Genomic DNA, 26,225 nt, shown 5'->3' on the forward strand with positions numbered 1-26,225 from the left:
TTATAACTTTTCAAAAAATAAATAAATAAAGTGCATCTTTCCAGCCACAGGGCCAAGCCCGAGGGGATTGAACAAGAAAGGTTTTGGTTAATGGGGCCTAAAAATTGCCCAACGTTCTAGGACTGCTCATTAACCTTCTCCTTGGCCTGAATCTCTAACTGTTGCTAACAGTAGATGGAGGGGGGCTGCTACAGGGGGATAGAGGAGGGTTGGTCTGCTCCTGCCAAGGCCCTCAGGGAAGAACTATTGGGACCCCAGTCAGGGAGGCCTCTCCAGCGAGGACGCAAAGTAGGTCTCTTCTGTCTGTGGATATACCCTCCCAAGGGCATCCTGGAGAGTGACCAAGCCTGGGACTGAAGTGTCCACCCTGTATACCCTGTGAATGTAAGGAAAACAGGCTGCTTCTTCAACCAGAGGCTACTGTCAGAGCAAGGAAAAAAGGGTCCAGCCCAGGGAAACTTATCAGCAACCAGGAAGGCTCCTGAGTGTGTTTCTCCCAGTTGTCAGCATCCAGGGCCCCCACAGCAGTGCCTTGCTTTGCCCAAACATCTTCCAGGGACAGAGAGCTCACCCCTCCTGGGACAGTCCACACCTGTGTTGGCCAACTCTGTTAGCAAGTCTGTCCTAGAGTGGGGTTCCGACCTGCCTTCAAATAGTTCACCCCTCCTTGCAAGGCTTTCGTGGCTTTGCTGCTTCTGCTACGACTGGGCACAGGGGATGGGGAGGGAGGTTAGACTGTTACCTGGCAATATCTGCCTCCCAGCTTAGTACAGATTTAAAGGCCCTCTCTGCTGTCCACCACACATGCGGACCCCCGCTAGATGACCAGACCAGTAATCAGACCCTCTGGGAGAGCTGGTCTGGCTTGGTGGACAGAATAGGAATGGGTTGAGATCTCAGAGATGTGGTCCTGATAACCCCTCACCATCTCCCCCCTTTTCCTACCACAACCCTCCTCTTCGTCTTTTAATCTCCTCCCGCTCCCCACCCAAGCCTTCCGGGACACATCCTTGGAATCTATTTGGGTTTTTAAGGCCATGCCCTTCCCAAAGTCCATGCATGCCCCTTTGTCTCCCCTGCTCTCATTTCTTTTAGAGTCTAGCAGGCAGCATCCTCCCATGCTGAGGATGGGCTATTTCCCTGCTATTATTTGACAGTCGGGCTCCAAGAAAATGACAAACTCCCTGAAAGTCACCGAGGAAGTTCATTAAAAAGGAAAACTCCAGTGGAGCCCGGCCCTGCCAGGACTTGGCGACCCACAAAAAGCCCCCGTTTTCCAGTGCCCTGCGGTCCTGGGGTCCCCTCGGCTCCCGCGCTGCAGACCTGGGACAGGGGCACTCTCGTCCCCCCCTCCCGCCCCCCTGCCCTCGCCCCCTGCCGGGAGCCGGTTCCCCTCAGCTCTGCACCCACTAATTGGTCTCATTAGGAGGCGGGCGGGCGGCTCCAGCGGCGCGGATCGGAGCTGTGTCATCCGCTTAGCGCCCTCGCATCCCGCCCGCGCCCCCTCCCGCCGCCGCCGCCGCCCCCATCGTCAGCTCCGCACTGGTCGTGCGCCCAGGGCATGCTCCGCGCTCCGGAGCCCGGCCTCGGCTGCGGGGAGCCGCACCACCCGCCCGCAGAGACATGGGGTGCGGCGCGCCGGCCGTCCTGGCCGTGTGGATGCTGCTCCTCAGCCTGGGTGAGTGGCCGCAGGGTCCAGAGGGCCCCGATAGGGACGAGAAATGGGTGCCAGCTCCATCCGGGTGACCTAGGGACAGTGCTGGACCGTTCGCTTCCCGAGTGGGACGGGGGACGGGGACAAGGACAGAGACTGGGCGGGAGGTACGGGGAACCCCTGCGGCTCTTTGCTGCTTCAGGAGCAGCTTTGGCGGCTGCAATGGGGGCTGTGGGAGGGTGTCCCCACTCCCCGTGTGACCTTGGCCAGGGACCTGTCCCTCTCTGGGTCGCGATTTCCCAGTCTGCCCACCGATAAGGCTGAAATCGGCCGCTGCCTAGGTCCCAAACAGCCCAGATGGTGCGTGTCCCTGACAAGTCCAGCCCAGTCCGAGCCCACGGGAGGCGGTCGCCGCGGGACCTAGTGGGTGCGCTGGGGTCGAGGAGGGGAGTACCCGCCTGCCTGCTTGTGGGGCCAGACAGCGCGACCACGCGGGTGCGAGGCTGTCCCCCCGCGTTTCCGGCTGTCCTCTGTTCTGTGTTCTCTCCCTAGCTCAGGCCAACTTCGCCCCCCACTTCTTCGACAACGGGGCGGGCAGCACCAACGGAAACATGGCCCTGTTCAGCCTCCCGGAGGACACCCCGGTGGGTGAGTAGCCCTGGCGCCCGCCCCGCACAGTCTCCCAGAGGAGGGACCCACGTTCCCCTGGACACGGGGACCGAACCCGTGACGCCTCCGAACCTATCGAGAGGCCGAGCGCCAGGCGGCAGGCGCTCCCTAGGCGCCCTGTTTGCGCTCCGAATCCCCCAGGGCTGTAGCAGAAAGGTCTCCACACAGTCTTGGAGACCTGAGCCTGGGCAGTTCTGGAGATCCAGCCGCAAGCCCAGAGACATGACCAGCCCTAAGAGGCAGGCGGAGGTGCCCAGATCCGGGGCTCCTGACCCTCTGTATTTATGACCTTGAACAAAGCACTTACTCCCAGAGCCCCAGGGCTCTAGGCTTCAAAACGGTCCCAAGACAATGAATTCACTGGGATCTGCAGAGATGGGGAAGGGGAGGGGGTTTTGCACTTCCTCTCCTTCACTGGATGGGCAGAACCCTGAGAATAAGGACAAGGGCCGTGTGAAAGGAGCACCCGCTGCGAATTCTCTGAAGAACTAGTCCAAGCGTGGGGAACAGTGCGCTGTTGGCTCTCTGCTCCACCTTAATGACTCCTCCCTTTTCCCTCCTCCCCCATCTCCAGTCTTGGCTCCAGGCAGAGACCCTAGAGTTAAACCCAGCAGCCCTGAAGCCCTCTGTAATCTATATTCTAGATCACAATCTGTAAAGCAGTGGATACTAGCCACTAACTGATAGTCGGGAAGAATAAAGAAGAAGAGAGGGAAGCAGCCAGCGGAGGCAAGGTCAGCAGCCAGTGCTCAGCGTGGCCCCTCTGTCTTCTTCCAGGCTCTCATGTGTACACCCTGAATGGAACAGACCCCGAGGGAGACCCCGTCTCCTACCACATCAGCTTTAACCCCAGCGCTAGAAGCGTCTTTTCAGTTGACCCCAACTTGGGAAACATCACCCTGATTGAAGAGCTGGACAGGGAGGTATGGGGACCTGGGAGGAGCATTGCCTGCCAGGGGTGCAGACGGACGGACCTTGGTGGGCTGGAAGGTGCCCTCAAAAGCATCCTTGGAGAGGTCTCATAAGTCACAGAAAATTCAGCCAGCAGATCAGGGCTGGAAAGACTGGTTTTTGTTTTTGTTTTTGTTTTTTTTGAAAGACTGGTTTTAAGGGCAGGTCTGACTTGGGTAAAACTACGTCCCTCTATGCCCTCTGAACCTGCGGGTGACAGGCTGTGTTTCCCTTGTGAGACCCCATACCAGGCTGGTGAACCAGCTGCCTGGACCCCAGCTGTGGGGTGCTGCCAGCAGACCCCACCAGCCCAGAGAAGGGACGCGGTGGGTCTCAGATGCAGCTCTGGGGACACGGCAAAGGAGATATGACTGCTGCCCCTGCCTGTCACCCCAGGGGAGGACAGGGGGACCCCGACACCCTTCCTCACTGAGGTCCCACCGTGTCCCGGGGGGGGTTGAAACACCACAGACCTGGATCTCTGAGGAACCGTAGAATACAGAGCAGTGTAGCAGAGATGAAGGGGAGAAAGAGGAAATTTTTTAAAGGGATGAAACACCCCTTCCTGCGTCCTCCAGCACACCAGTTAGCATCTCTCATTCTAGCAGGAGGGTGCGTATTCTGTTGGCACCCAAGCCCTCTGGGTTTATGAGAACTCCTGATGGGTTAAACCCCAAACCAGGTCTCAAGCATGAGCCTGGCCAGAGGTGCAGAGGAAGCTTTTGGCCACCCCGCCCTGCTCCAGGGCCCCTCTGATGTGCCCAGCTCCAGGGGTCCTCAGGGCACCTCCGACTCCCTGCCCCTCACTCTGCCCTTGCGCTTCACAGAGGGAAGATGAGATTGAAGTCATTATCAGCATTTCCGATGGGCTGAACCTGGTGAGTGCACGCTGCAGCCAGCCCCTGCAGCCTCTCCCTGGGTCTGAGCACTATTTCCTCCCCCAGGGGCTGGGGGTGGGGGCTCCCAGCTGAAGTCCAACAAGTTCTGCCCCAGGGAGCTCATAGGAGAGGGGACGGAAGGGAGAGAGTGGGAAGAGACAAGACCTGTCCGCTGCCCTTCTGACGGAGCACCCCCACATTCCTCAAGCAGCATCTCCTCAATCCCGCCCTCCCCACCCTCTCCTCCGACCTGGCTCTTGGCTCCATCCTCATCACACAAACTGAATACCTGGGCTCGCATCCCTCCTCCCTCACCTCTTTCTACACAGCCTTCACTTTCACCAATCCCTCTTTAGTGCTTCTCAGATAATCCCAGGGGCTCCCCTCCCTCCAAGGCTCCCGGACCCCAGTCTGGAGCCCCCACTGTGCAACACAGTCCTGCCTGGCCACAGTCCCCCGGCTCAGAAGATGCTACCAGCTGCTCCTCACTACCCTCAGGATGGAATCCTAGTTTCAGAGACTGGCATTCAGAACACCCTCAGCCTCACCCACCTTCTCTCCCACATTCACCCTAAATCTGCTTCCATTCTGTTCTCTGAACTCACCAGGCCTTTCACTTTGCCTTTGCGATGCTGCTGCTTCTTTCCGACATACCTTCCACCCCCTTCTCCCTCTCACCCGACGACTGGCTTACTTCCCAGGCCTTCCTGGTGTCCTCCACTAGCTGGGTCAGAGGCCTCTTCTCCCAGCCTCCTAGACCAGTGCCTTTACCCAGGTTGGGGCACACGGTGCCCCCAGAGTGGTGCAGTGCAGGCCCCTGCCCTCAGCGCCCAGCATGTTGCTGTTGTCAGGCTGAAAGATAACACACTTGTACAAGCTGACCTTTGCCCACCACTCCACCCTGCAAATTTCACACCGTCAGGCAGAACACAGCGCGTGGCTTCAAGTAGTTGCTTAATAATATGTGCTTCATGAATGATCAAAAGAGGGAAGGAAGAAGGGAGGGGGGAAGGAAGGAGGGAAGGGGAGAAGGGGGCAGAGACTACACCTGGGGTGTTAGAGGACATTGTTCCTTTATCACCCGGAAGGTCTCACTGTCCCAACTCCTGTCCCCTTTGCTTCTTTTCAGGTGGCAGAAAAAGTCACGATCCTAGTTACTGATGCCAATGATGAGGCGCCCAGGTTTATCCAGGAGCCCTACGTTGTCCAGGTTCCCGAGGTGAGCGAGGGGCCCCCAAGCAGTGTTGATGCACTCCCACCCAGACCTGTGGCCTGTCCTCTGGACTGACCTGTGGCCTGGCCAAGGGCAACCGGGCTCTGGGGTGACGAGCCCCCTCCATCACTCACTAACCTCTGGAGACACCTCCCCTCTGTGTCCCCCCCCACCCCCATTGCCGTCCCCTCATACATTCATTATTATTCCAAAGGAATGTTTATTTACCATTCTCCATTAGAATTTTAGTGTACTCTTATTGTGAAAGTGTGAAATAAACAGAAAATTAGAAAAATAAAGAGTTTCAAAAACCACTCTTAATCTCTTCAGCTTGAGACAGCGTTGTTAAATTTGGGGGGATTTCCTTCTCTTCAGTTCTGTGATTATAGGTTCTTGTTTTCTGTTCGTTTTACATAGTTGTGACTACTAAACATATGCTTTCTGTAGTCTCTTTTTCACTGAATTTATAGCATAAGCATGAAGTTGTAATCGTGAAGTTGGGGTAACTAACATTTTAATAGCTGTCCTTTAATAGCACATTTCAGCATTTACTGAACTGTTCCTTTATGTCTGCATATTAAAGGTGCTTTAAATTGTTGCCATCGTAAGAAACATCAGACTCTGAACTTAAAAGTTCCTTTTCTCTAATGGGAATGATTTGAAATTGCTAGGTCAAAGCATGGGTACATGTGAGGTGTTGTCAAATTGATTTTCCAGAATGGCACCTGTTTGCCTTTACCCTGGCATGTGGGAAAGGGTATGTCTCCTGGTTCCTGGCCCACACTGGGGATTCTTGCAGTTTTAAATGTCTGCTAATTCCGTAGGAGAAAGCTATTCTTTTTGGCTCTAAGCTGCACGTGTGTGATCCCTGGTGATACTGAATATGCGCTTGTTGATTAACTGTTTCCAGTCATTTCATATTTAAACCCTTTGTCTATTGGGAGCCCTAGATTTTTCTTTCTCTTTCCCTCCTTTTCAGAAGCAGGATGTCTGTTTGTTCCCCCTTTCCTCTCCCTTTCCTGACCCCACTTTGACTCCAGTGTCTCATCTATCAAGGCCCCTCCTCCTGTTCATGCTCCCTGGGTCAATGACCACCTTTCACCTCTTTTTAGCCCTCAGTCCCCTGACCCCACCTTTCCATGCCCCCGCACCCCAGCTCCCCGAGTACCTGTCACTGCTCCTGGGACTCACCCTCTGTGGCTGTGATCCCTCAGGACACACCTTCTGGGACCAGTATCGCCAGGGTCCGTGCAGTGGACAGGGACACAGGCTCTGCAGGGAGCGTCACCTACTTCCTGAAGGTAAGGTGGGGTGCTCAGGAAATAACCAGAGGCCTGGGCTGGTGGGGATGCCTGGATGGCCTCCACCTCCATCCGTCAGGTCCGTGCCTCAACGATTCCCAAAGATTATCAGAGATGGTGCATCCGATCCCAACGAGGTCTCAGTAAACTCAGAGGTGGGACCAACAAGTGGGGACACGAGGCTGGCCTGAGCAGAATCCTTCTTCCCCTGACTGGCACATCCTGGCTCCCACCAAGTTGACCTGCCTTCCTTTCCCCAGATTTCAGGACCCTCACCTCACCACTGGCCAACCCCTTCCCCAGGAGATGACCCGGGCACTTGGTACCCACACAGAGTAAAAGAAACCTGTCTGGGCCTAGAATTGTCAAGAGGAAAAAGGGAAGAGGAGGCAGCTCTCAGGAGGAGCAGAGCTGTGACACCCCCTCCCCACCCTTGTCCATCCTGTCCGCTCTGTTAAAGGCAGAGACCCCAGCCCGTATCTCCCGCCTCTCCCCCAGCTCCTACAGAACCCACTGCCTCCCTCCCACGGCTGCTGTTTCCAGAACTCATCCTCTTCTCTCCACATTTAATCTCTTGCTTTCACAATTTTCAAGGCAGTACATCTCAGTGGTTAGAAACCCTGGAAACAGTCCTGGGCTCCACTGGTTCTAGAGAGATCCCACCACTTCCCCTGCACGGGGGTTCAACCGCTATGTGACTTTGCCTGCTCACTTTCCTCATGCGAGTGGGAAAGGTGAAACCACATCCTCATTGGATTGTGGGGATTGTGTGCGTATGTGCTAAGTCACTTCAGTCATGTCCAACTCTGTGCAACCCCGTGGCTGTAGCCCGCCAGGCTCCTCTGTCCATGGGATTCTCCAGACAGGAATACTGGAGTGGGCTGCCACGCCCTCCTCCAGGGGATCTTCCTGACCCAGGGATCGAACCTGTGTCTCTCGTATCTCCTGCATTGGCAGGTGGATTTGTTGGCACTTTAGTGCCACCTGTGAAGCCCATTGTGAGGATTAAACCCATGAAAAGCTCCAGCAACAGCTCTTGACCTTCAGTGACCCCTCTTCAGATCAAAGATCACCTCCTGTCCCCACCTGACCTCCCCCACCCCCACCCAGATGCGGCCTGACTGACCCACAGTCACTTAATGGTGGGGTTGGACGATCCTGAAGGTTCTCTCTGTCTCTACGGCTTTCAGTCCACACCCCCTCTAGGTTAGAGCATGCTGCTAACGTTTCCACCTGGGAACTCTAGGCCAGAGTTTAGCCCTGATCTGGCCCTGTTGTTTTCTAGCTGAGACCTAGAGAAAAGCTGAGGCCCTGCTAGAAGGGAACATCTTGGTTGGACTGAGGGCGGGGGAGAGGAAGCCTTGAGCTGCAGGAAGGGGGACTCTGGAGACAGGAAAGGCTGAGAGCCCTGAAGTTGCACCTCAGCCCCTAGGTAGGCGTTCCTCTGACAAAGGATGGTGAAGACTCCCTTTCAGTAAGCAGAGCGGGTGTTCCTGGGGCCGGCCGGGGTCCCACCCCAAGGCCCAGCCTGCCGCTCACTCTTACAGAATCCGCACTCCTCCAAGTTCTCCGTGGACCACCACAGCGGTGTGCTGCGCCTCCAGGCCGGGGCCACCCTGGACTACGAGAAGGCCCGGGCCCACTTCATCACTGTGGTTGCCAAGGTAACAGAGAGGAAGGAATGGGAGCATCCCGGCTGTCCTCAGCCTCTGTCGGGGGAAGCTGCCCTCGGATGGGGGCAGTTAGGTTCTACCATGGAGGAGACAGACGGTACCATGGGGGCGCGAGTGGGGCTGCCGCAGCTCGGGATCTGTGTTGAGCGGACCCTGCCAGACACGGACATATTCTTCAGGGATGCTGGTGTCTGTGGGCCGGGGAGGGCATATTCCCTCCTGGGAGAGGGTGTCTGCCCCCTCAGGACTGACAGGCCAGCCTCCCCTCTGTAGGCTCAGTGTCCATACCCTCACATCCCACACAGCCTGGCCCCTGGGCACGTCCGTTTATCCAGGCTTGCCCATCCCGCCTCTTCCTCTCTCTGTGACCAGTAACCCACTCTGAGTCTCAATTTCCTCATCTGCCCACCCCAAAACTTGACTAAATTCCTCATATTTCTAAAGTGTGTGGTGTAGGGTTTGCAACTCAGCAAGTGGTCAAATGTGACTGCTCTTCCCCTTGAGGGCAGGAAACCCCAGCCTTCTTTCTAAGCCCCAGGTTTTCTTTTCCAGGAAAGTCCGGGCTAGTCACATAGGCCACAGGGCACCCCCCCGCCCCGCCCCGTCCCAGCCTGTGTCGGGAGGCCTGAGCCAACTCTGCCTGCCAGTTACCCCATGAGGGCTGGCTTGGTGGGCGCACACTTCCATGATGTATCCTCAGGCGTGGGTCCGTCCACTTCATATTCTCTGAAGATTCTCAGGAGACTTTGCGGCTGGGCTCCTGGCTGGGAGGAGAGATTTTGGCTCTGACCCCCTCCTCCTCTGCTACTCTTCAGAGATGATTTCCCTAGAGAGAAACCTAACCCTCTTTCCAAAGGAACGCTTTTGAGCACCTACTGCGCACTGGCTGAAGACCTTCATGCATTATCTCATTTAATTTTCCTAACACCCATAGGACGGGGAAAATTATCTCTAAGTGGCATAGAAGCAAACAGAAACAGGGCGGGCAGCTGGCCTCGAGGCCAGTCAGTGGCAGGAGCCAGATTCCGTGGGAGTCTGCTCGACTCTGGAGCCCAGCCTCTCTTCCCTCTCTGATTCTTCTGCAGGATGGCGGGGGAAAGCTGCGAGGGGCCGACGTGGTGCTCTCGGCCACCACCATGGTCACGGTCAATGTGGAGGATGTGCAGGACATGGCCCCTGTCTTCGTGGGCACGCCCTACTATGGCTATGTGTATGAGGACACCCTTCCGGTGGGTAGCTGCACCCCGCAACCCATGTCACCTCCAGATGCCTCCTGCCCTGTCCTCTGCACTGCCCGAGGGTCCCCCTGGTGGAGACGATTAGGCTCAGCCCAAGCTCGCGTGCCTCACATGGAGGCCAGTTCTGGATTCACTGACTCAGGCCACACACAGGCCATTTTGCATCGGGAAGTGTAAGGGGGAAGAAGAAGTTGCTCATGTGTGGAGCACCTATTGGGTGCCAGGGCTGTGCCAGGCATGTCTTCACTCATCCACACTTACCCCAGACTGGCTGCAAGTGTCAGCCCTTCAAAAGGGCTGTGAAGAGAAGCTGGGAGGAGAGCTGATGGTTTGGTTTAGAGGGGACCTTTCCTACACCTGACAGGAGGTGAGGTGCCAAAATTTTCCTTCCTTTCCTCCAGGCCTGTAGCCTGAGGCCCCTCACGCCAGTAGTTCTCCCACAGTTTGCTGCTGAATCACCATGACCCTTGTCAGACATCACATGTGGGCCCATCACAAAGGCTATCTTCAGCCTCTGCCCCTCTGCCTCTCAATTTCCAGTCCTGGGCCTGGCATCCGAGGGCCGGCCTACCCTCCACCCAGGAGCCGGCACCATCCTTTACTCAGCCCAGCCCGTCTCCCTACCCCACCCTTTTCCCTTCGCCTGACATGTGCCCGTGGGCATAATGCCCCTCGTCTTTCTCAGCTCAGCCCAGGCGCCACTTTCCCCTTGATGGTGCACCCATGTGTTACTATACCCCCCAACCAGACTATGAGCTCCCAGCCAGCAGGGGCCAGGCTGGAGTCAACCCTTACATGGCTGGCCGCAGTTCCAGAACTCTCCATGGAATGGAAAAATGGAATTGCATTCTCCAGTCTCACTTCCCCAATTTCTGATTATTACCAACTTCGTAAAACAATGAAAACAGTTGCTGAGCACCACTCATGTGCTAGGCCCAAGTTGAGAAACCACCTTTCCGGAAGTTGACAGTTGAGTGGTGGAGAGGGACACAGAGTGAGGGAGAGAGAAAGGCTGGGCTTCCCCCGTGGGGGCCATAGGGCAGAGCAGCGGGAGGCCCAGATGGTCCTGCTGGGGCGCTAAGGGGGAAAGAGGTGCCGGGAATGGGGGGACAGGACAGTCAGGAAGCAGCCATGAGGATGGGGAGGCCTCTGGGGTGAAGGGTCTGCGTAGGGAGGTCAGGAGAGGGTGGCAGGCAGGGCTTGAACAGGGCTTGCCAGTTGGGGCAGTTTCCCAAACCCTTTGAGCAGCCCCTGCAGCCACAGGACAAAATCCTAGTTCCTGGACTTTGCATTGGACCCCCTCTGCCTGGCCCCTCTCCCGCCTCTCCCTTCAGGCGCCTCTGAAGGCCAAAGACAGATGAGGCAGCAGGTGTGAGGCTGGAGGGTGGTGTGTGGGGAAGGAGGCGTCTAAGAGGTGTGAGGAGGAGGCCCAGGCAGGAGCCCTGAGTGTCCCTGGGCAGCTGCGTGCCAACCCATGTTGGGGGCAGGCAGAGGGGCTCAGGCTGTCCCTCCAGCCCTGGGAGGCCGGGGGCTATGAGCTCCCTGTAGAGCAAGGATGGGGCCTCGCAGAGGCCTGACTCTCGAGTGGGGCGGCACCTCCCTCTGTGATGGGGGCAGTATCTGGGGAAGGGAGAGCCCCGGCACCCCCCACCTCCGACACTGGCCGCAGGCAGCTGCTCCTGTTCCTCCCAGGGCTCAGAGGTCTTGACGGTGGTTGCCATGGATGGAGATCGGGGCAAACCCAACCGTGTTCTCTACAGCCTGGTGAATGGTGAGTCTGGGGCTAATTGCTGGGCTGTAGGTACAAATCCCTGGGTGAGCAGAGTGAGATGCCCAGTCTCTCTGGGTCCCAGTTCCCTCATCTATAGGCCAGAAGTACAAGGTGCATGGAGAGGAGAGGCTGGGCCCTCCAGGAGGCGGTACGTCTCCTTGGGCATCTGCTCTGGGCCCTGCCTGTCGTTATGTCCAGTAGCAGGGAGGGATGCACTGGGTGGGCAGGGGCAGTGGTGTTACTGAGAGCAGCGCAGGTGGGGCCAGTTCACATTCCCACACACTCGTGGGCATCTGCTCGTTGATAGGAAGGGGTGGCAAGCTTTATTACACTCTAAATTGCTATGGGTTTTTTTCTCATTCCTTTAAATGTTTTGGCTTAGAGCATATTATTGAATTAAGTGAGTTAAATACAGTGATGATTCGGGGTGTCCCAAATACTCACCCTGTGTATGGATGAGAAAACTGAGGCTCAGAGAAGCTAAATCATCCCAAGTTCCCATTGGGTTTGAGTCTGCTGCCTCCTTCCACAATCGGGCAATAACTGAGCAGGAGGAGCCAGCTCAGGGAGGGCTCTTCAGCCCTCAGTAGCTGGTCCCCTCCAGGGGCCACCACACCTGATGCTTGGTCCCACACACACGCACACGTCTCCATGCTCTCACTCAGACACCATCACTTCCTCTGACCCTGTCCCTGGAACATGCCTGGTGCACACTCCCCTTCCAGCAGCTCACACACGTGCAAACGTGCCCACTGTCACAGACAGGCTTCTCTCCCAGGCACGCAGACCCCTGACTGCCTTCCCTCCCCTCCACAGCTGCAAGCCTTCACACACCTACCAAGCACCCAGCCCACCCCGTCTCTTCTCCCATCTTCTTGCCTCTCCTGCTACTCCTTCTCCTCCTCCAGTCTTTTTCTTCCCTCTTTGCATTGTTTCCCCCCTCCCCCTTCTCTTATCTCCCTCCCTTTGTACCTATTTCTCCTTTCTCTTTCCATCACACCTACCCACACATCACACATGCATGCATGCATGCATGAGAGAAGCAAAATACTAGGGAACCTGAGAGCCAGAAAGTAGTGACTTGAAGCCCTAGCTCTGCACTTACTGTGTAACCTAAGACAAGTTACTGAGCCCCTCTGAGCTCAGCTTCCTCACTGGCAAGACACGGATGATAATACAGGAGACTTGAATGAAACACCCTGTGAGGCCTGGCACAACTCCACTGCGCCACCGTGTGGCCTTGTTCAGAACTTCAGGGCACATCTCTCTGTGACAGGGAGTGATGGAACCTTTGAGATTAATGAGACGTCTGGAGCCATCTCCGTGATGCAGAGCCCTTCCCAGCTCCGGAGAGAGGTGTATGAGCTGCATGTTCAGGTACCTCCCTGGATCTGGGCCTTCTCCACCAAAGGTGATAAGATCCTGGCCGCCCCCCTTACCCTTCAGGGCCCGCAGTCAGAGGGAAGATTTAGATACTGTTTCAGGGAACACCTACAAGAGGTGGCACCTGGTGTGGGGAGCTGAGACAAGGCAGAGAAGGTAGGATGGGGGCAGCAATGCCTTGAACGTGGGTAGGACCCGGGAAGCAGAGAGGTGTGGGGAACATTGGGTGGTGGGGGCAGGTGGAGGCATTGCAAGCGAGGAAAGCTTAGTGAGCCAAGGCTGGGGGTGAAATCACATGATATACCAGGGGCACAGTGAGGAACAAGTGGGACTTGAGCCAAGGGTCCACAGCAGCCTGTAGTGGAGAAACAGTTGGACCCCAAGTGGGGGACAGAGGAGCAAAGGCTCTGAATACGAGGTATGGATTTTTCCTGCAAAGGGCCAGCTTTGTGGCCATGCGACCTGTGATTACACAGGGACCGCAGTTAGAAGCATCCTGCACTGGGCTTAATGTTTTGCTCTTGCTGTCTTGAAATTCTTAGCAATTTTCTAACAAGGGGCCAGCTATTTTCATTTTTCACTGAGCCTTCAGATTATATAGCTAGTCCTGCCCAAGAGCAGTGAAGAGCCATGGTAAGGTTTTGAACAGGATCGGAGTCTTGTAAAAGCTCACTCTGACTGCTGACTAAACTAGAGGGGTTCTCAGATTCAGAGAGCTTGGCAAACAAAGATTTCCAGGGCGCACTACGGGGGATAGGAATGTAGTGTGTCTGGGGGAAACCCAGGACTCTGCATGTTTCGAGCTCCCAGGTGATTCTGGCACTAATCCTGGCCTGGCATCTGAAAACCCTGGTCCCAACTCGGGTTTGAAGGGAATCAGATGAGGAGCAGGGCAGCAGAGCCATCAGCCCAGGTTATAGATGGTGGGGGCCCGTGGGGGTGAGGGGAGGTGGGATGGGAAAAATGGACAGGCTGCGAACTATGAAGGAGGCGGATGCCACAGAATGTGGCTGTGAGGGGTCAGGGAGAGGAGAGGCAGGGAAGAAGCCAGTGTGGTTCCACACCATCAGAAACACACGAGGGGAGGCAAGTTGAACAGGACAGGCAGGATGCGTTTTGGTGCCTCAGGGACATTCAAGTTGAAAATCCAAACCTGAGTATACAGGTTTGAGCTTCAGGGGAGACAACACCCACATGCAGGTAGTTGTGAAAGGCTAGGAGGGAATGAGACCACTCAGAGGAGGGCTGGGGGGAGACAGGAACCACTAGCTGGGAACACCGCTGCTGGAGCATCCTGACGAAGAGGGAGGAAGGGGGAGGAGCAGGTGAAGGAGAGATCGGGGGTCAAGGCCAACCTGCAATGTGGAGTCACATTAGCCAAGGGGACGGAGCACTCTGGAGGGTGAGGGAGAGTGGCCATGCCACATGCAGTGTGGGAATTGGCGTGAAGCATCTGAGTTGGGGACAGGGCGACCATTGAGTGGGAGGAAAGAAAAGGAGGCAGAGGATATAAGTTCTAGAAAGGAAGAGTGGGACTTCCCTGGTGGTCCGGTGGTTGGGACTCCACCCTTCCCATGCGGGGGTCATGGGTTCCATCCCTGGTCAGGGAAGTTCCGAATGCCTTGGGATGTGGCCAAAAATAAATAAATAAATAAAAATTTTATTAAATAAAAAAGAAGAGTTATGAAGCAGCTGGTGTATGACAGAGTGGAGTCCAGGAGGGTAATTAGAGGACAGTAATTTGAAGACCAGAGCCTGCTTATAGGAAAGGGGGAGGAAGCCCTTCCAGGGCCTCATGTGATATTTGCCACATGTCCGTGAGGTGCCTGTGGACACTCAGCCCGGCTTGCCGGCTGTATCAGTCATCCACTGCTGCATCGCCACACCTGCCTTCCCTGCAGCCTCCCCCTGGCAAGCGGACACAAGGGCAGAATATGGCAAAGCTAGGGTTTGAACCTATGTCTGGCTACAAGAACAGGGCAGTATGATGCAGTGGAGAGAGCGCTGACTAAAGAATCAGACACATCTTCCTTCTTCTAGTCCAGCTGTGTGACCCCCAGTGACCACCCGAACCCTCTCGCCTCATCTGTAAATCAGGACTAGTAATAGCACTATACTAGTTTCCTAGGACTGTTGTAACGTATTACCACAAACTTATTGTCTTAAAACAACACACATTTAAACACCGCAGTTGCTGTGGGCAGGAGTCTAGGGTCAGCTTAGCTGGGTCCTCAATTTCAAGGTCTCTCACATGGCTGCCAACAGATATTCAGCCAAGACCGAGTCCTCATCTGAAGGCCCAGCAAGGAAGAATGAGCCTCTGGGCTCACATGGTTATTGGCGGGGTTTACTTCCTCTCGGGCTGTTGGACTAAGAACCACGGTTCCTCTCCAGCTGTTGACTGGAGATCACCCTTAGTTCCTTGAAACATCAGAGAAACTGTCAACAGAGCTGTCTGCTTTGCTAGAAAACAGAAGTTATGGTCTAATCTAATCACAAAATGACATTTCATCACCTCCGCTATATTCTATCAGTTTGAAGCAGGTCCCTAGGCCAAGCCACACTCAAAAAGAGGAGATTACAGGAACTTCTCTGGTGGTCCAGTGGCTGATTCCATGCTCCCAGTGCAGGGGGCCCAGGGTTCAGTCGCTGGTCAGGGAACTAGATCTCACACGCCTTGACTAAGACCTCGTACAACCAAGTAAATTTTCTTTTTTTAAGAAAAGAGGAGATTACATAAGCGCATAGATACCAAGAAGCAGGGATCATTGGGGCCATGTTGGAGTCAGCGTGCCACACAGCCATAGCCCCCTGTCCCCCACCCAGGTGACTGAGGTCAGCTCTGCAGGGACTCCAGCTGCCCAGGCCATGGTGCCTGTCACCATCCGGATCGTGGACCTCAACAACCATCCACCGACATTCTATGGGGAGAGTGGACCCCAGAACAGATTTGAGCTGTCCATGTACGAGCACCCACCCCAGGGGGAGATCCTTCGGGGCCTCAAGATCACCGTCAATGACTCAGACCAGGTATGTGGTCCTGCCCTCCACCTGTCTTCCTACAAACCGCCGGGGACGAAGGCCCAAAGCTGAGTCTGCCTGAACCTTTCCTGCTGATGTCACCGGGGCTGGAGGGTCACAAAATGAATGAGGCAAGAGTGGGTAACCAAGAGGGAGAGGAGGGAGGGTAGACAATCAGAGACTAGCTGCATGGCCTAAAGACATCCACGATCAATTAAAAAGAAAAAGCCAGTCGGAAAAAAGCCCCTCTGGAAGTTTCCTGGTAGCATAGTGGCTTGGATTCCCGGCTTTCAGTGCGATCGCCCAGGGTTCAACCCCTGGCTGGGTGATGAAATCCTGCAAGCCATGCATGAGGCCTTAAAAACTGGAAAATAAAAGCGCCTCTGTGTCTGACCCTCCAGACACTGTGAATGTGTCCCGTTGCCTCCTGTGCCCAAAGCAGGGCCGGGCTTTCTGGGCTTGTGTCCTCGCTTAGTCCTCGTAGTTCACTCAACTTTTCTGATTCTTGATCACCTCTCCTAAGAATACTTACTAAGATACTTACCTCCCAGGGTCAAGGGCATGCAAAGTCTCCTTGCACAGCACGACTCTATAATGAGGTTCATCCTCATTCATCTTCCCTGCTTCTTCTCTCCAAACGGTTGCCCAGGGAGCCAATGCCAAATTCAACCTGAGGCTGGTGGGACCTGGGGGCATCTTCCGAGTGGTCCCGCAGACGGTCCTGAATGAAGCCCAAGTCACGATCATTGTGGAGAACTCAGCCGCCATTGACTTTGAAAAGTCCAAAGTGTTGACCTTCAAGGTAAGTGATGCTTGAACGGCGGGTAAGGGTGTCACAGTAGTACCTAGATTCATCCTTGAGAGGTCTCTTGTCACCCCCTACCCCTCCTAGCCCTACTCTTTTCCTCTGCTCCTCCTTCTGACTTGGGGAGCAGTGAGGAGAGGAGGAGTATGATACAAGAGCTCTCCTCTACTCCTCAGCCTCACTGAGCTCCAGTGTCTAACTACAACTCTCCCCAGGAATGCAAGGAGGAGGGTGGTCCAAAGAAAAACCACCCATGTAATGTGCCATATGAATAGACTGAGAGAAAAAACTGTTTGATCATCAGGAGAGATGTTTCCTTGTTTGCACTCGACATGTTTGCATGTCAGTTGTTCTGTTAAAAACTTTAGCAAAGGAGGAGATAAGTTCCTTTGTATTTGGAATTGCTCAAAATGATAAACACATAAAAATAATGTGTATTTACATAAATATGTAAATAAATATGGGGGTTGACCCAAAAGTTCATTCAGAATTTTCCATAAGATGCTGGATGTTGTGGAAAAATGCAAACAAACCTTTTGGTTAACCCAATAGTAATTAAAAGGAAAATTACTTTGCTGATATTAATTTAAATTGTTATAATTATTTATAATTATACATGCATACATACTGACAGCTAGCATCATCCTTAAAAGTGAAATTCTATACAACATTGTTAATCAACTATACTTCAATCAATCAACCAATTAAAGTGAAATTTTAAAAGCATTCTTTGAAGTCATGAACAAAACATGGATACCTGCTCTTATCAATATTGTTTAACACTGTTCCTAGAATTAAATGTTATTCCTAAATAAGAAAGGAAATAAAAGGTACAATCATTAGAAAGGAAGAGATAAACTTATCATTGTTTTTAGATAATGTGATTGCTTGCTTAGAAAAATCTAGAAGAAATAATCAAAACATTGTTAGATACTGCAAAATTGTTAACATGATGGGTTATAAAGTTAGTACACAAAATCTAATAATTTTCCTGCATTCCCAAAAAAATTACAATGAGAATAATGGAATTATAGATCACTTTTATAAGAACAACTAATGGATAAAATTCCTAACAGTTACCATAACAAGATTGGAGCATATAAATAACAAAAAAAAAAAATGTACAAATTTAACAAAAAGATAAAAGAAGGTAAGAAATATAAAGACAAACCCTGTTCAAAAATGCAAATTCTCATCAGGTTAATAAAGAATCCAATGCCACTTCAATTAAGTCTTACCCAAAATTTCCTTAGGGGGGGATGTAGGGGACTTGACACAATTATACTGGCTTTTATCTGGAGAAACAAACCGATAAGAATAGTCAGGGAATTTGGGGAAAAAAAGAGTATGAGGCAAGAATTTGCTCTAACAGATATTAAATTATATTATGAAGCAAAGTTGCTTTAAATTGGAAGCAAAAAAAAAAAAAAGTAACATGCAAACCAACGGAGCAAAAGGAACTGGTCCCAGTGCAAATGGCCACTATAAGGAACCCGGCATTGCGGTCAGTTGCAGGGGGATGATGTTTGCCTTAGAGGTGCCCCCTGCAGGTGGTGGCAGGAATAGCTGGCTGGCCCAGAGAAACTGGGAGACAAGGCAGGTGGGGGTGCAGGGGTGATACAGGATGTGACAGGTTCTTTGCAGAGAGACTGCCATCCAGACAAGTCTTCCTTTTCCTTCCTTCCCCAGCTCCTGGCCATTGAAGTGAACACCCCAGAGAAGTTCAGCTCCACAGCAGATGTCGTGATCCAGCTCCTAGATACCAATGACAATGTCCCCAAGTTCACCTCCCACTACTACGTCGCCAGGATCCCTGAGAATGCCCCAGGGGGCTCCAATGTGTTGGCTGTCACAGTGAGTTGGGGGCTGCCCCAGGGACTGGGGGTGGGGTTGGGAGCCCCACTGAAAGGGGGCCTTGTGAAGTCAGACAAACCTATTTGTCTGTTTTATTCGATAAACCCACATTCATTGGCTGTGTCCTTGGACAAGCTATGTTCCCTCTCTGAGCCTCAGTTTTTCCTTCTGTACAATGGGCATAACAGCACCTCACAGGATGATAATGAGGATATGTAATGAGAAGTAGAAGGCCTTTCAGATCTGGTTCCTCCAACGCTTGAGACCTGAGGTGAAACTAGGGCTCCAGAGCAGGCCTCCAGTTCTCCCCAGCTGGACAATCCTCCCAGGCCACCCAAACCCTTGTGTGGCTGTTGAAAGCAAGAGCTTCCAACGTGCCCTGACAAAGGGACCGGGGCCACTGGGAGCTTTCTCTCTTCCAGGCCATGGATCCAGACACAGGTCCCTGGGGTGAAGTCAAATACTCCATTTATGGATCTGGGGCAGACCTGTGAGTAGATCCAGAAGCCCAGTCAGGGCCTTGGGAAGGGATTTGGGAGGCTGAGGGCGGAGGAGGATCTGTACTGAAGGCAGGAGGAGCCTGGGCTGAACAGGACCTGGGCTGGGAGGTGAGCCTGGGGGCCGGGAATAAAGGGCAGCTATAGAGCCTGAGGCAGAGGTGTGGGGACTCACCTGATGAGGTGAGCCTGAGACAAGTAAGGTCATCACCACAACCTGGAGCTGGGGCTCCTGGCCTCTGGGGTCAGGCAAGCAGTGCTGGGCTAGGGAGAGGAGGTCATGGGAGGAGAGGGAAGGGCTGTGACTCGGGTGAAGTTCAGCATTGATGGTTAAGTAGATGAGTGGTCCTGCCTCCCTGCATCAGACCGTGAGGATGTGGAGAGGAGCAGGTGAGATGCTCAGAGAAGCTGCCCCGTGCATCGCCGCTCCTTCTCGGAGGCGGCTCCTTGCTGAAGGCACGTGTGTGCACATGTGTGTACGTGTGCGTGCTTCTGCACACCCTTCCCTGCACTCTCTGTGCCCGGCAGCTTCCTGATCCACCCATCCTCTGGGATCATCTACACCCAGCCCTGGGCCAGCCTGGATGCTGAGGCCACTGCCAGATACAACTTCTATGTGAAGGCGGAGGACATGGAGGGCAGGTACAGCCTGGCCGAGGTGTTCATCACGCTGCTGGATGTCAATGACCACTACCCCCAGTTTGAAGAGAGCGTCCAGGAGAAGACAATGGTGCTGGGGACCCCGGTGAAAATTGAGGTGAGCTCCAAAGGTAGCCAAGCTGTCATCATGGCTTGTACTTGGCCAACTCCAGGGCCCTCGGAGCCTGTCCTCTTCCTGCCCTGCCCCAGTGGGCTTAGTAGCTTCCTCCCTTAGTATCTCGGGCCCATTGCGGGAGCCAGCCACCCGTCCAGTACTGTCCAAGAGGATCTGTGGCCCCAGTGCTGGCAGCTTGTGTGTGCTTCTGGCTAGAGCCCCCTGGGGACCCTCCCTTCAGGCTTTGCAGGAGTGACTGGCCCGGGGAACCAGGGTCCCACGGCATTTCCCCATGTGAGCATCCAACAGGCTAGAAGCCACGACTTAGCTCTGCAGGCAGCCCAGCGTCCAGCTGTTGTATCCAGGAGCTGCTAGCCAGATGCCCAGAACCTGGCTGGAGATGCTGCTGCCTGCCGGGCCCCTCCACCCTCTCACCGCGGGCTGAAGTCTGGCCTCGCCCCTCTGTGGGCACCAGCCACATGACGATGCCAGGCTCTGCGTGAGCCCCTGACTCTGGCCGTCCTGGACCTGGCACTTCTGGAGTCACTGTGGCTAACTCCTCCTTGCTCCCCCCAGCAGCCACCAGCAACCCACACACCAGCAGCCTGGCTGGTGCCCCTGCAATGCCCACTCCCTACCTCTCTGTCCTTGCTCTGCCCACCCCTGGTGTGGCACTGGCCAGCTGTGAGCCTGGCGCCGGTGTCTAAATGTCCATTATTCTTAGACAAAAAAAAAAAAGCTTTGTCCCTGCAGCTGCAAGTGGCGCTGTGGCTTAAGAATTTCTTTTCAAATATCTTGGACTCCTGAAATAGGCAATGGTTTTTAAGGTACTTTATATACCCCTAACTTCCCTGGTGGCTCAGACGGTAAAGCGTCTGCCTACAATGTGGGAGACCCGGGTTCAATCCCTGGGTTGGGAAGATCCTCTGGAGAAGGAAATGGCAACCCACTCCAGTATTCTTGCCTGGAAAATCCCATGGACAGAGGAGCTTGGTGGGCTATAGTCCATGGGGTCGCAAAGAGTCAAACATGACTGAACGACTAAACTTTATGCTTTTTATATACCCCTAGTGGCTCAGATAGTAAAGAATTTGCCTGCAGTGAAGGAGATCCGGGTTTGATCCCTGGGTTAAGAAGACCCCTCCGGAGAAGGGAATGGCACCCCACTCCACTATTCCTGCCTGGAGAATTCTATGGACAGAGGAGCCTGGCAGGCTACAGTCCATGGAACTGCAAAGAATGGACATGGGTCACAAAGAATTGGACATGACTTAGAGACTAACATTTTCACTTTTCACTTTCACTATGTACCCCCATCCCCACCTCCACCCAGAATTAACCTCTGAGAAAGAAGATATTATTGCCACTTTACAGATTAAAAAATAGAGACTCAGGCAGGTTACATGTTGGGTTGGCCTGAGTTCACACAGCTGTCTGCCTGCTTTCACAGCTCTGCCTTCCCAATATGGAGAGAGCATGAACCCTGAAACCCAACAGGCTTGACTCTGGACCCCAGCTCCCCTCCTTCTACCTCTCCATCCTTAGGCAAGACACTCAGCCTCCAGGCTTTTTGTTTCTTACCGGTACTGACTTGACTAGGCTTGTTCTGAGGTTGACAGCACACATAAATAGCCAAGCACAGACCCTGCCTCATTCAATTCTTCTCCCAGCTCCATTCACTCAAAATAGGATTAGGACCATTCCCCATCAACCCAGCAAACTGCATATGACCTGTCGGTTTAGCCAGGGGACACAAATGTGACCCTCAAAGTCCAGCCCCGCCTATCCCTCCCTGAATACAGGCCACAGACCAGGATGCAGAGGAACCCAACAACCTGGTGGACTATTCCATCACCCACGCGGAGCCGGCCAATGTCTTCGACATCAATGCACACACGGGGGAGATCTGGCTCAAGAACTCCATCCGATCCCTGGATGCCCTGCACAACATCACTCCCAACGGGGACCTCACGTGGTCCCTAGAGGTGCAGGCCAAGGACCATGGCTCCCCATCCTTCAGCACCACGGCCTTGCTCAAGATTGACATCGTAGACACTGAGGTGAGTAGGAAGCCCACGTCGGGGGTTGATCAGAGGCCAGCTCAGGCCTCCCTGAAACATGGCCAGATAGAGAGAAAGACCACCTTCCTCCAGAGACACCCACCCACTGCTCACAGAGACTACCAGTGCCATCCAACGCACAGGCTTTGACATCAGGTCGAAATACCAGTTTCAACACTTTGTAGCAGTGTGACTTTGCCAAGTCTTTCCCTTCCTGTGAAATGGGACTCACAATGCCTCCTTCACTTGCGTGTTGAAAGGCAGAAGTAAAATCATGTGTGGTTCTCAGCTCAGGGTCTGGCAGGAAGTCATCCCTTAAGAGGCTCCTGATAGGCTTGGGCAGATATGACCCCTCCCCCATCAAAGGAAAGCAGTGCCACCTAATACAGGAGTTCCTCATCCAATCCAACCTGCATTGTATTTTTTTCTCTTTGTGTTTTTCTTTTTCTGGAATGAAGCTCATAGTTCTCCTCAGATTCTCTAGGGGACGACTAAGCCCAGAAAGCTTAAAAACCATCTGGCCTAAGGGAGCTCAGGGCCCCTGCTCTGTCCTCCAGGGACCAGGCAGGAGCGGCTGAACACACCTCTCTTCCAGATGCTGTCCCGAAGCCCCATGGCTGCCTTCCTGATGCAGACCAAAGACAACCCCATGAAGGCCGTGGGCGTGCTGGCTGGCATCATGGCCGTCATCGTGGCCATAACCGTCCTCATCTCCACCGCCACCTTCTGGCGCAACAAGAAGTCCAACAAGGTCCAGCCGGTGCGGCGAGTTCTCCGCAAGCGGCCCAGCCCTGCGCCCCGCAGCATCCGCATCCAGTGGCTTAAGTTCCGAAGGACCAAGGCCACTGACAAGTTTGTGCTCAAAGAGGCTCCTCCCAACGAGAACTGCAACAACAACAGCCGGGGAAGCACACCGCCCCCCCAGGCCCCCGCTCCCCCTCCACCGCCCAGCGCGGCACCCAGCGTGGGCCAGGCCCCCTGGACGGTGCCTACCGTCTCGGGCTCGCTCGCCCCTCAGCAACCCCAACAACCATCACCAAAACCCAGGGCCGTGGCAAAACGCAAGGCCGTGGGAAGCCCCGTCCAGTCAGCTCTGGTCTCTGAGCTCAGGCAAAAGTTCGAGAAGAAGAATGTACAGAGCAAAGCTTACTTCTAGACTGTGTCCTGTGGCCCCCCTCTCCCCACTCCAGTTGCCCTGATGCCTGGGCCACGCTCCTCAACTCTGCTCCTTAGGGTCACCCCTGTTTTGTACAATGGTGTAACCCCCATAACCAGGGCTCTGGACAATGCCTTGGGCATTTATTCCTCTGGTTACGACTGCAATTGGGAAATACTTCCCCATCACACAGCTCCTCGGCACATGGGCAACACTCTGCGCAGCAGAGACTGGGCGGCAACAAGGAACCGGATTGATGTCTTCTACCCTCCAACTCCAAACCTCACAGTGTCACTTGGGTCCTGCGGGGGCCTCAGCTTTCCTAGTTCGGGAGCAGAGCCCAGGCCACATGTGACAAGGTTGACTAGCGCCTGGATCCTGAAGCCTCCAGCTAAGAGCAGGAGCAGGAAAAGGTTCGGGGGCTGACTAAGGCTGAGGGTCAGCGAACCTTGCAGGAAGCCAAATGCAGCTAGAGAGGGCAAGGATGCACTGAAAACTCTTGCCGACTGTGGGCCTGTGCCTACAAGCCATTGGAAGGTGGAGGATGGGGTCTGGGCAGAGACTGTGAGCCCCTGCTATGCCCACTCGGGACCAGGGACCCAGAGGTATGAGAGGGACTCCGTGGGAGTGAGGGCAGCTGCCCCAGCCAGGGCTGCCCTGGGCCCAGAGATGGCTGGAGCCAAGCTGGTTGCCCCAGAGACATCCCCAGGAGCAACGGGTACCCTTAGGAGCTGTCCCACTCGAAGTCCTTGAGGAGACAGAGCAGGGCTGAGATCTGGGGAGACTTCTGTTTTTATCCAGCTCTTCTGCTCACGTGCGATAACCTTGGGAAAGCTCATCCTCTTTCTCATCTGGAAAATGAAGAAAGTGAATCAGCCTTATTCACAGGTCTGGGGTGAGGATCAAAGCAAGTAGTAGTGATGAGGGCTTTAACCAAGTGCAAAACAGCACAAATAGGAAGTATTTTTCCCCTGGCCAGTTCTCCAGGGTACAGCTCTTCCGCAAAGTATTAGGAGCCTCCCAGCTGTTCTGCCAAGCACCCCCAGGAGGCGCTGTGCTAGGGGTAGGGTGCTGCCACTGATCCGAGATGGCTGGAGCTGGACCATGGCATAGCTTCCCTTCCACATCTCCTCCCCACCCCCACCTCCCCCCAACTACATTCCCCATGCAGCCCAGGCCAGCCACTGTCAGAAAGGACCAGAGCTGGGCCACACAGCCAGCCGAAGCTCCATCTTGCCAAGATGATGAAAATGAGTTCCCAAGACGGAGGGTGATCACCAGAGGTCACAGAAGTTTGGCAGCAGGAGCCTGATTTGAGGGCTCTGGGCTCCTTAGCGTGTCCCTCTAGTTGGGCCACACCTCCTCTGCTTGTGACCACCGCCCCCAGCAGAGACGACGTGCAAGCTTCTGTTAATGCAAAGAAGTTCCATCTGACTTTAAGGACACTTGCCAAGAGGAAATACAGATATGTGCCTAGAGAGAGAAACAGAACAGTTCTTTGCATTTCACCCCACTCGCTAATAACCCCTCTAGGATATGTCTGTGAATTTAACCACAGATTGTATGCATATGTAGTTTTCTTGATTTCTGAGTTGATGTTTGGAGGTGTTACTCAGATGTGCTGGTGTGCAGGCTCCTTGCTGGGGTTTCTTCGGTCCACAACCCACGCTATATTAACAGCTGGGCTCTAACAAACTAGGAGCCCTGGCTGAACAAATGGGTATGGGTTTCAAGACTAGGTTGGATCATGTTTGTCCTTCACAAGGAATGCAGCATCCTTACAACTTGCATGCGGTCAACCTTTTTTGTAAATAATCAATAAAATCTGTTAACCAAAAGCCAACCTGACCTTCAGCTTCCTGCCTTTTAAAAAAAATTCTGCCACTCCTGCAGCATGCAGGATCTTAGTTTCCCAACCAGAGATCAAACCTGCGCCCCTGCATGAGAGCACAGAGTCTTAAACACCAGACCACCAGGGAAGTCCCTCTGGATCCCTGCTCAACATCAGTGTTAACTGACTTGTAGAGGCCAATCTTCCTGACAGCCAAGACTGGTCTGCTGCCTGGTTCTTCTTCTTTTTTTTTGCCTGATTCTTTTAATGGATCCATCCCCCGACCCCCAGATCCAACTGTGGGAGGCTGCAAAAGTTTGTCCAAATTGCCATGCGTACATCTCCAACAACAACGCATTTGTGGGGTTTGTCTACCTGAGTAGATCATGGCCTGGATGGGGCTTTTCTCCCAAGCAGGACAATCCCCAGCAGGGCTGCCTGGGGAGGAATAGGGTCTGGAGCTAGAACTAATTATCCCAGCCCAGTCCAGAGAGGGCAGGTATGGGCATGGAAGCCCACACATGGAATCAGTCGTCTCTGGGACAGTGGCACTGGGCTGGAAGTTCAGGAGAGCATCAGGGCCCAAGGGTGGGAGCTCCAGGACAAGCCCAGGAACTTGAACCAAGGCAGAGTAGATCTTGGAAACTAGGCACATGAGCAACTCTTGTGCTGGAAAGTATGGGGAGAGTGCCTCATTGCCAGCACAAGTCATGCTGAGAAAGAGGAGGAACATATGGCTTAAGAGACCAGCAAAGGCACTGGAGGAGACCCCAGACCAGTGGGAGTGAGCGTGGGCCAAGTGCCACTGCAGGGAATGGGGTGGGGGCAGGGGCAAGGGAGCGCCTGACCAGTCACACTACGACAAGCACAATGTTACACCTCAAGGTAAAGAGCTGGGAGGCAGGGGTGACAGATGGGGCAGGCTGTCCCACTCCTGGGTCTCCAAGGAGTCTGTAGAACAGTGTGTGTTTTTTCCTGTGGTTGAGCTCAGACTTTCTAATTATATGAAATAACATTGTGCTCTACAGTCTGACAGGCCTGAGTCTGAATCCTGGTTCTGCCACCTAAGGATGACTTGGGGCCAGACACCAAAGCCTCCATGGACCTCATTTTCCTCATCAATACATGGTGCAAAAAATCACTGCTATGAGGATGACAAGAGCTAATCTATGCAAAGCACCTGCCACCAGCTTTGTTTCTGCTGATGCGAGCTCAGGAGGCAGGTGCTATTCTTAGCTGTACCCGAGGGCATTTGAGGACGGCTGACGGTCCCCATGCTGGAGCATCATACCCGGAGGAGAAGGCTCCTTCTGCTCATCCTTACTTCCAGGATGTTTTCCACCCTCTGATGGGCCAGGAAACCTCTCCTGGGTACTAGGAGAAGAGAGGAGAGTGGACCAGTAGGAAGTGGGGGAAGGTGGGGCAGACTCCACAACATCTGTGACCTTTTCAGCCCTGCAGCCTGCGTTTGAGCATCTACCTTCCCAGGGAGTTAGGAATTGATGAGAACGCCCCT

General features: G+C 54.0%; 1 protein-coding gene across 3 annotated transcripts; it reads left to right on the forward strand.

Moving 5' to 3' along the window:
• Window positions 1-1,444: 1,444 nt before the first annotated feature.
• CDHR1 (cadherin related family member 1) lies at window positions 1,445-24,718 on the forward strand. Of its 3 annotated transcripts, XM_043926870.1 has the most exons (18): window positions 1,445-1,678; window positions 1,996-2,081; window positions 2,207-2,302; window positions 3,101-3,246; window positions 4,102-4,152; window positions 5,282-5,371; window positions 6,580-6,666; window positions 8,214-8,330; window positions 9,425-9,568; window positions 11,270-11,348; window positions 12,625-12,725; window positions 15,558-15,761; window positions 16,402-16,554; window positions 18,247-18,411; window positions 18,834-18,901; window positions 19,437-19,665; window positions 21,465-21,722; window positions 22,318-24,718. In XM_043926870.1, the coding sequence occupies exons 2-18, from the start codon at window positions 2,012-2,014 to the stop codon at window positions 22,876-22,878; spliced, it is 2,619 nt and encodes an 872-aa protein (XP_043782805.1). In that variant the 5' UTR covers window positions 1,445-1,678; window positions 1,996-2,011; the 3' UTR covers window positions 22,879-24,718. The 3 variants fall into 3 exon arrangements, with proteins under 3 accessions (XP_043782805.1, XP_043782806.1, XP_043782807.1); XM_043926871.1 differs by lacking the exon at window positions 1,996-2,081; XM_043926872.1 differs by lacking the exons at window positions 1,445-1,678; window positions 1,996-2,081 and adding an exon at window positions 1,713-1,821.
• The last annotated feature ends 1,507 nt before the right edge of the window (window positions 24,719-26,225 follow it).

The sequence above is a fragment of the Cervus elaphus genome, chromosome 15 (genome assembly GCF_910594005.1).
Source record: "Cervus elaphus chromosome 15, mCerEla1.1, whole genome shotgun sequence".
Lineage (NCBI taxonomy): Eukaryota > Metazoa > Chordata > Mammalia > Artiodactyla > Cervidae > Cervus > Cervus elaphus.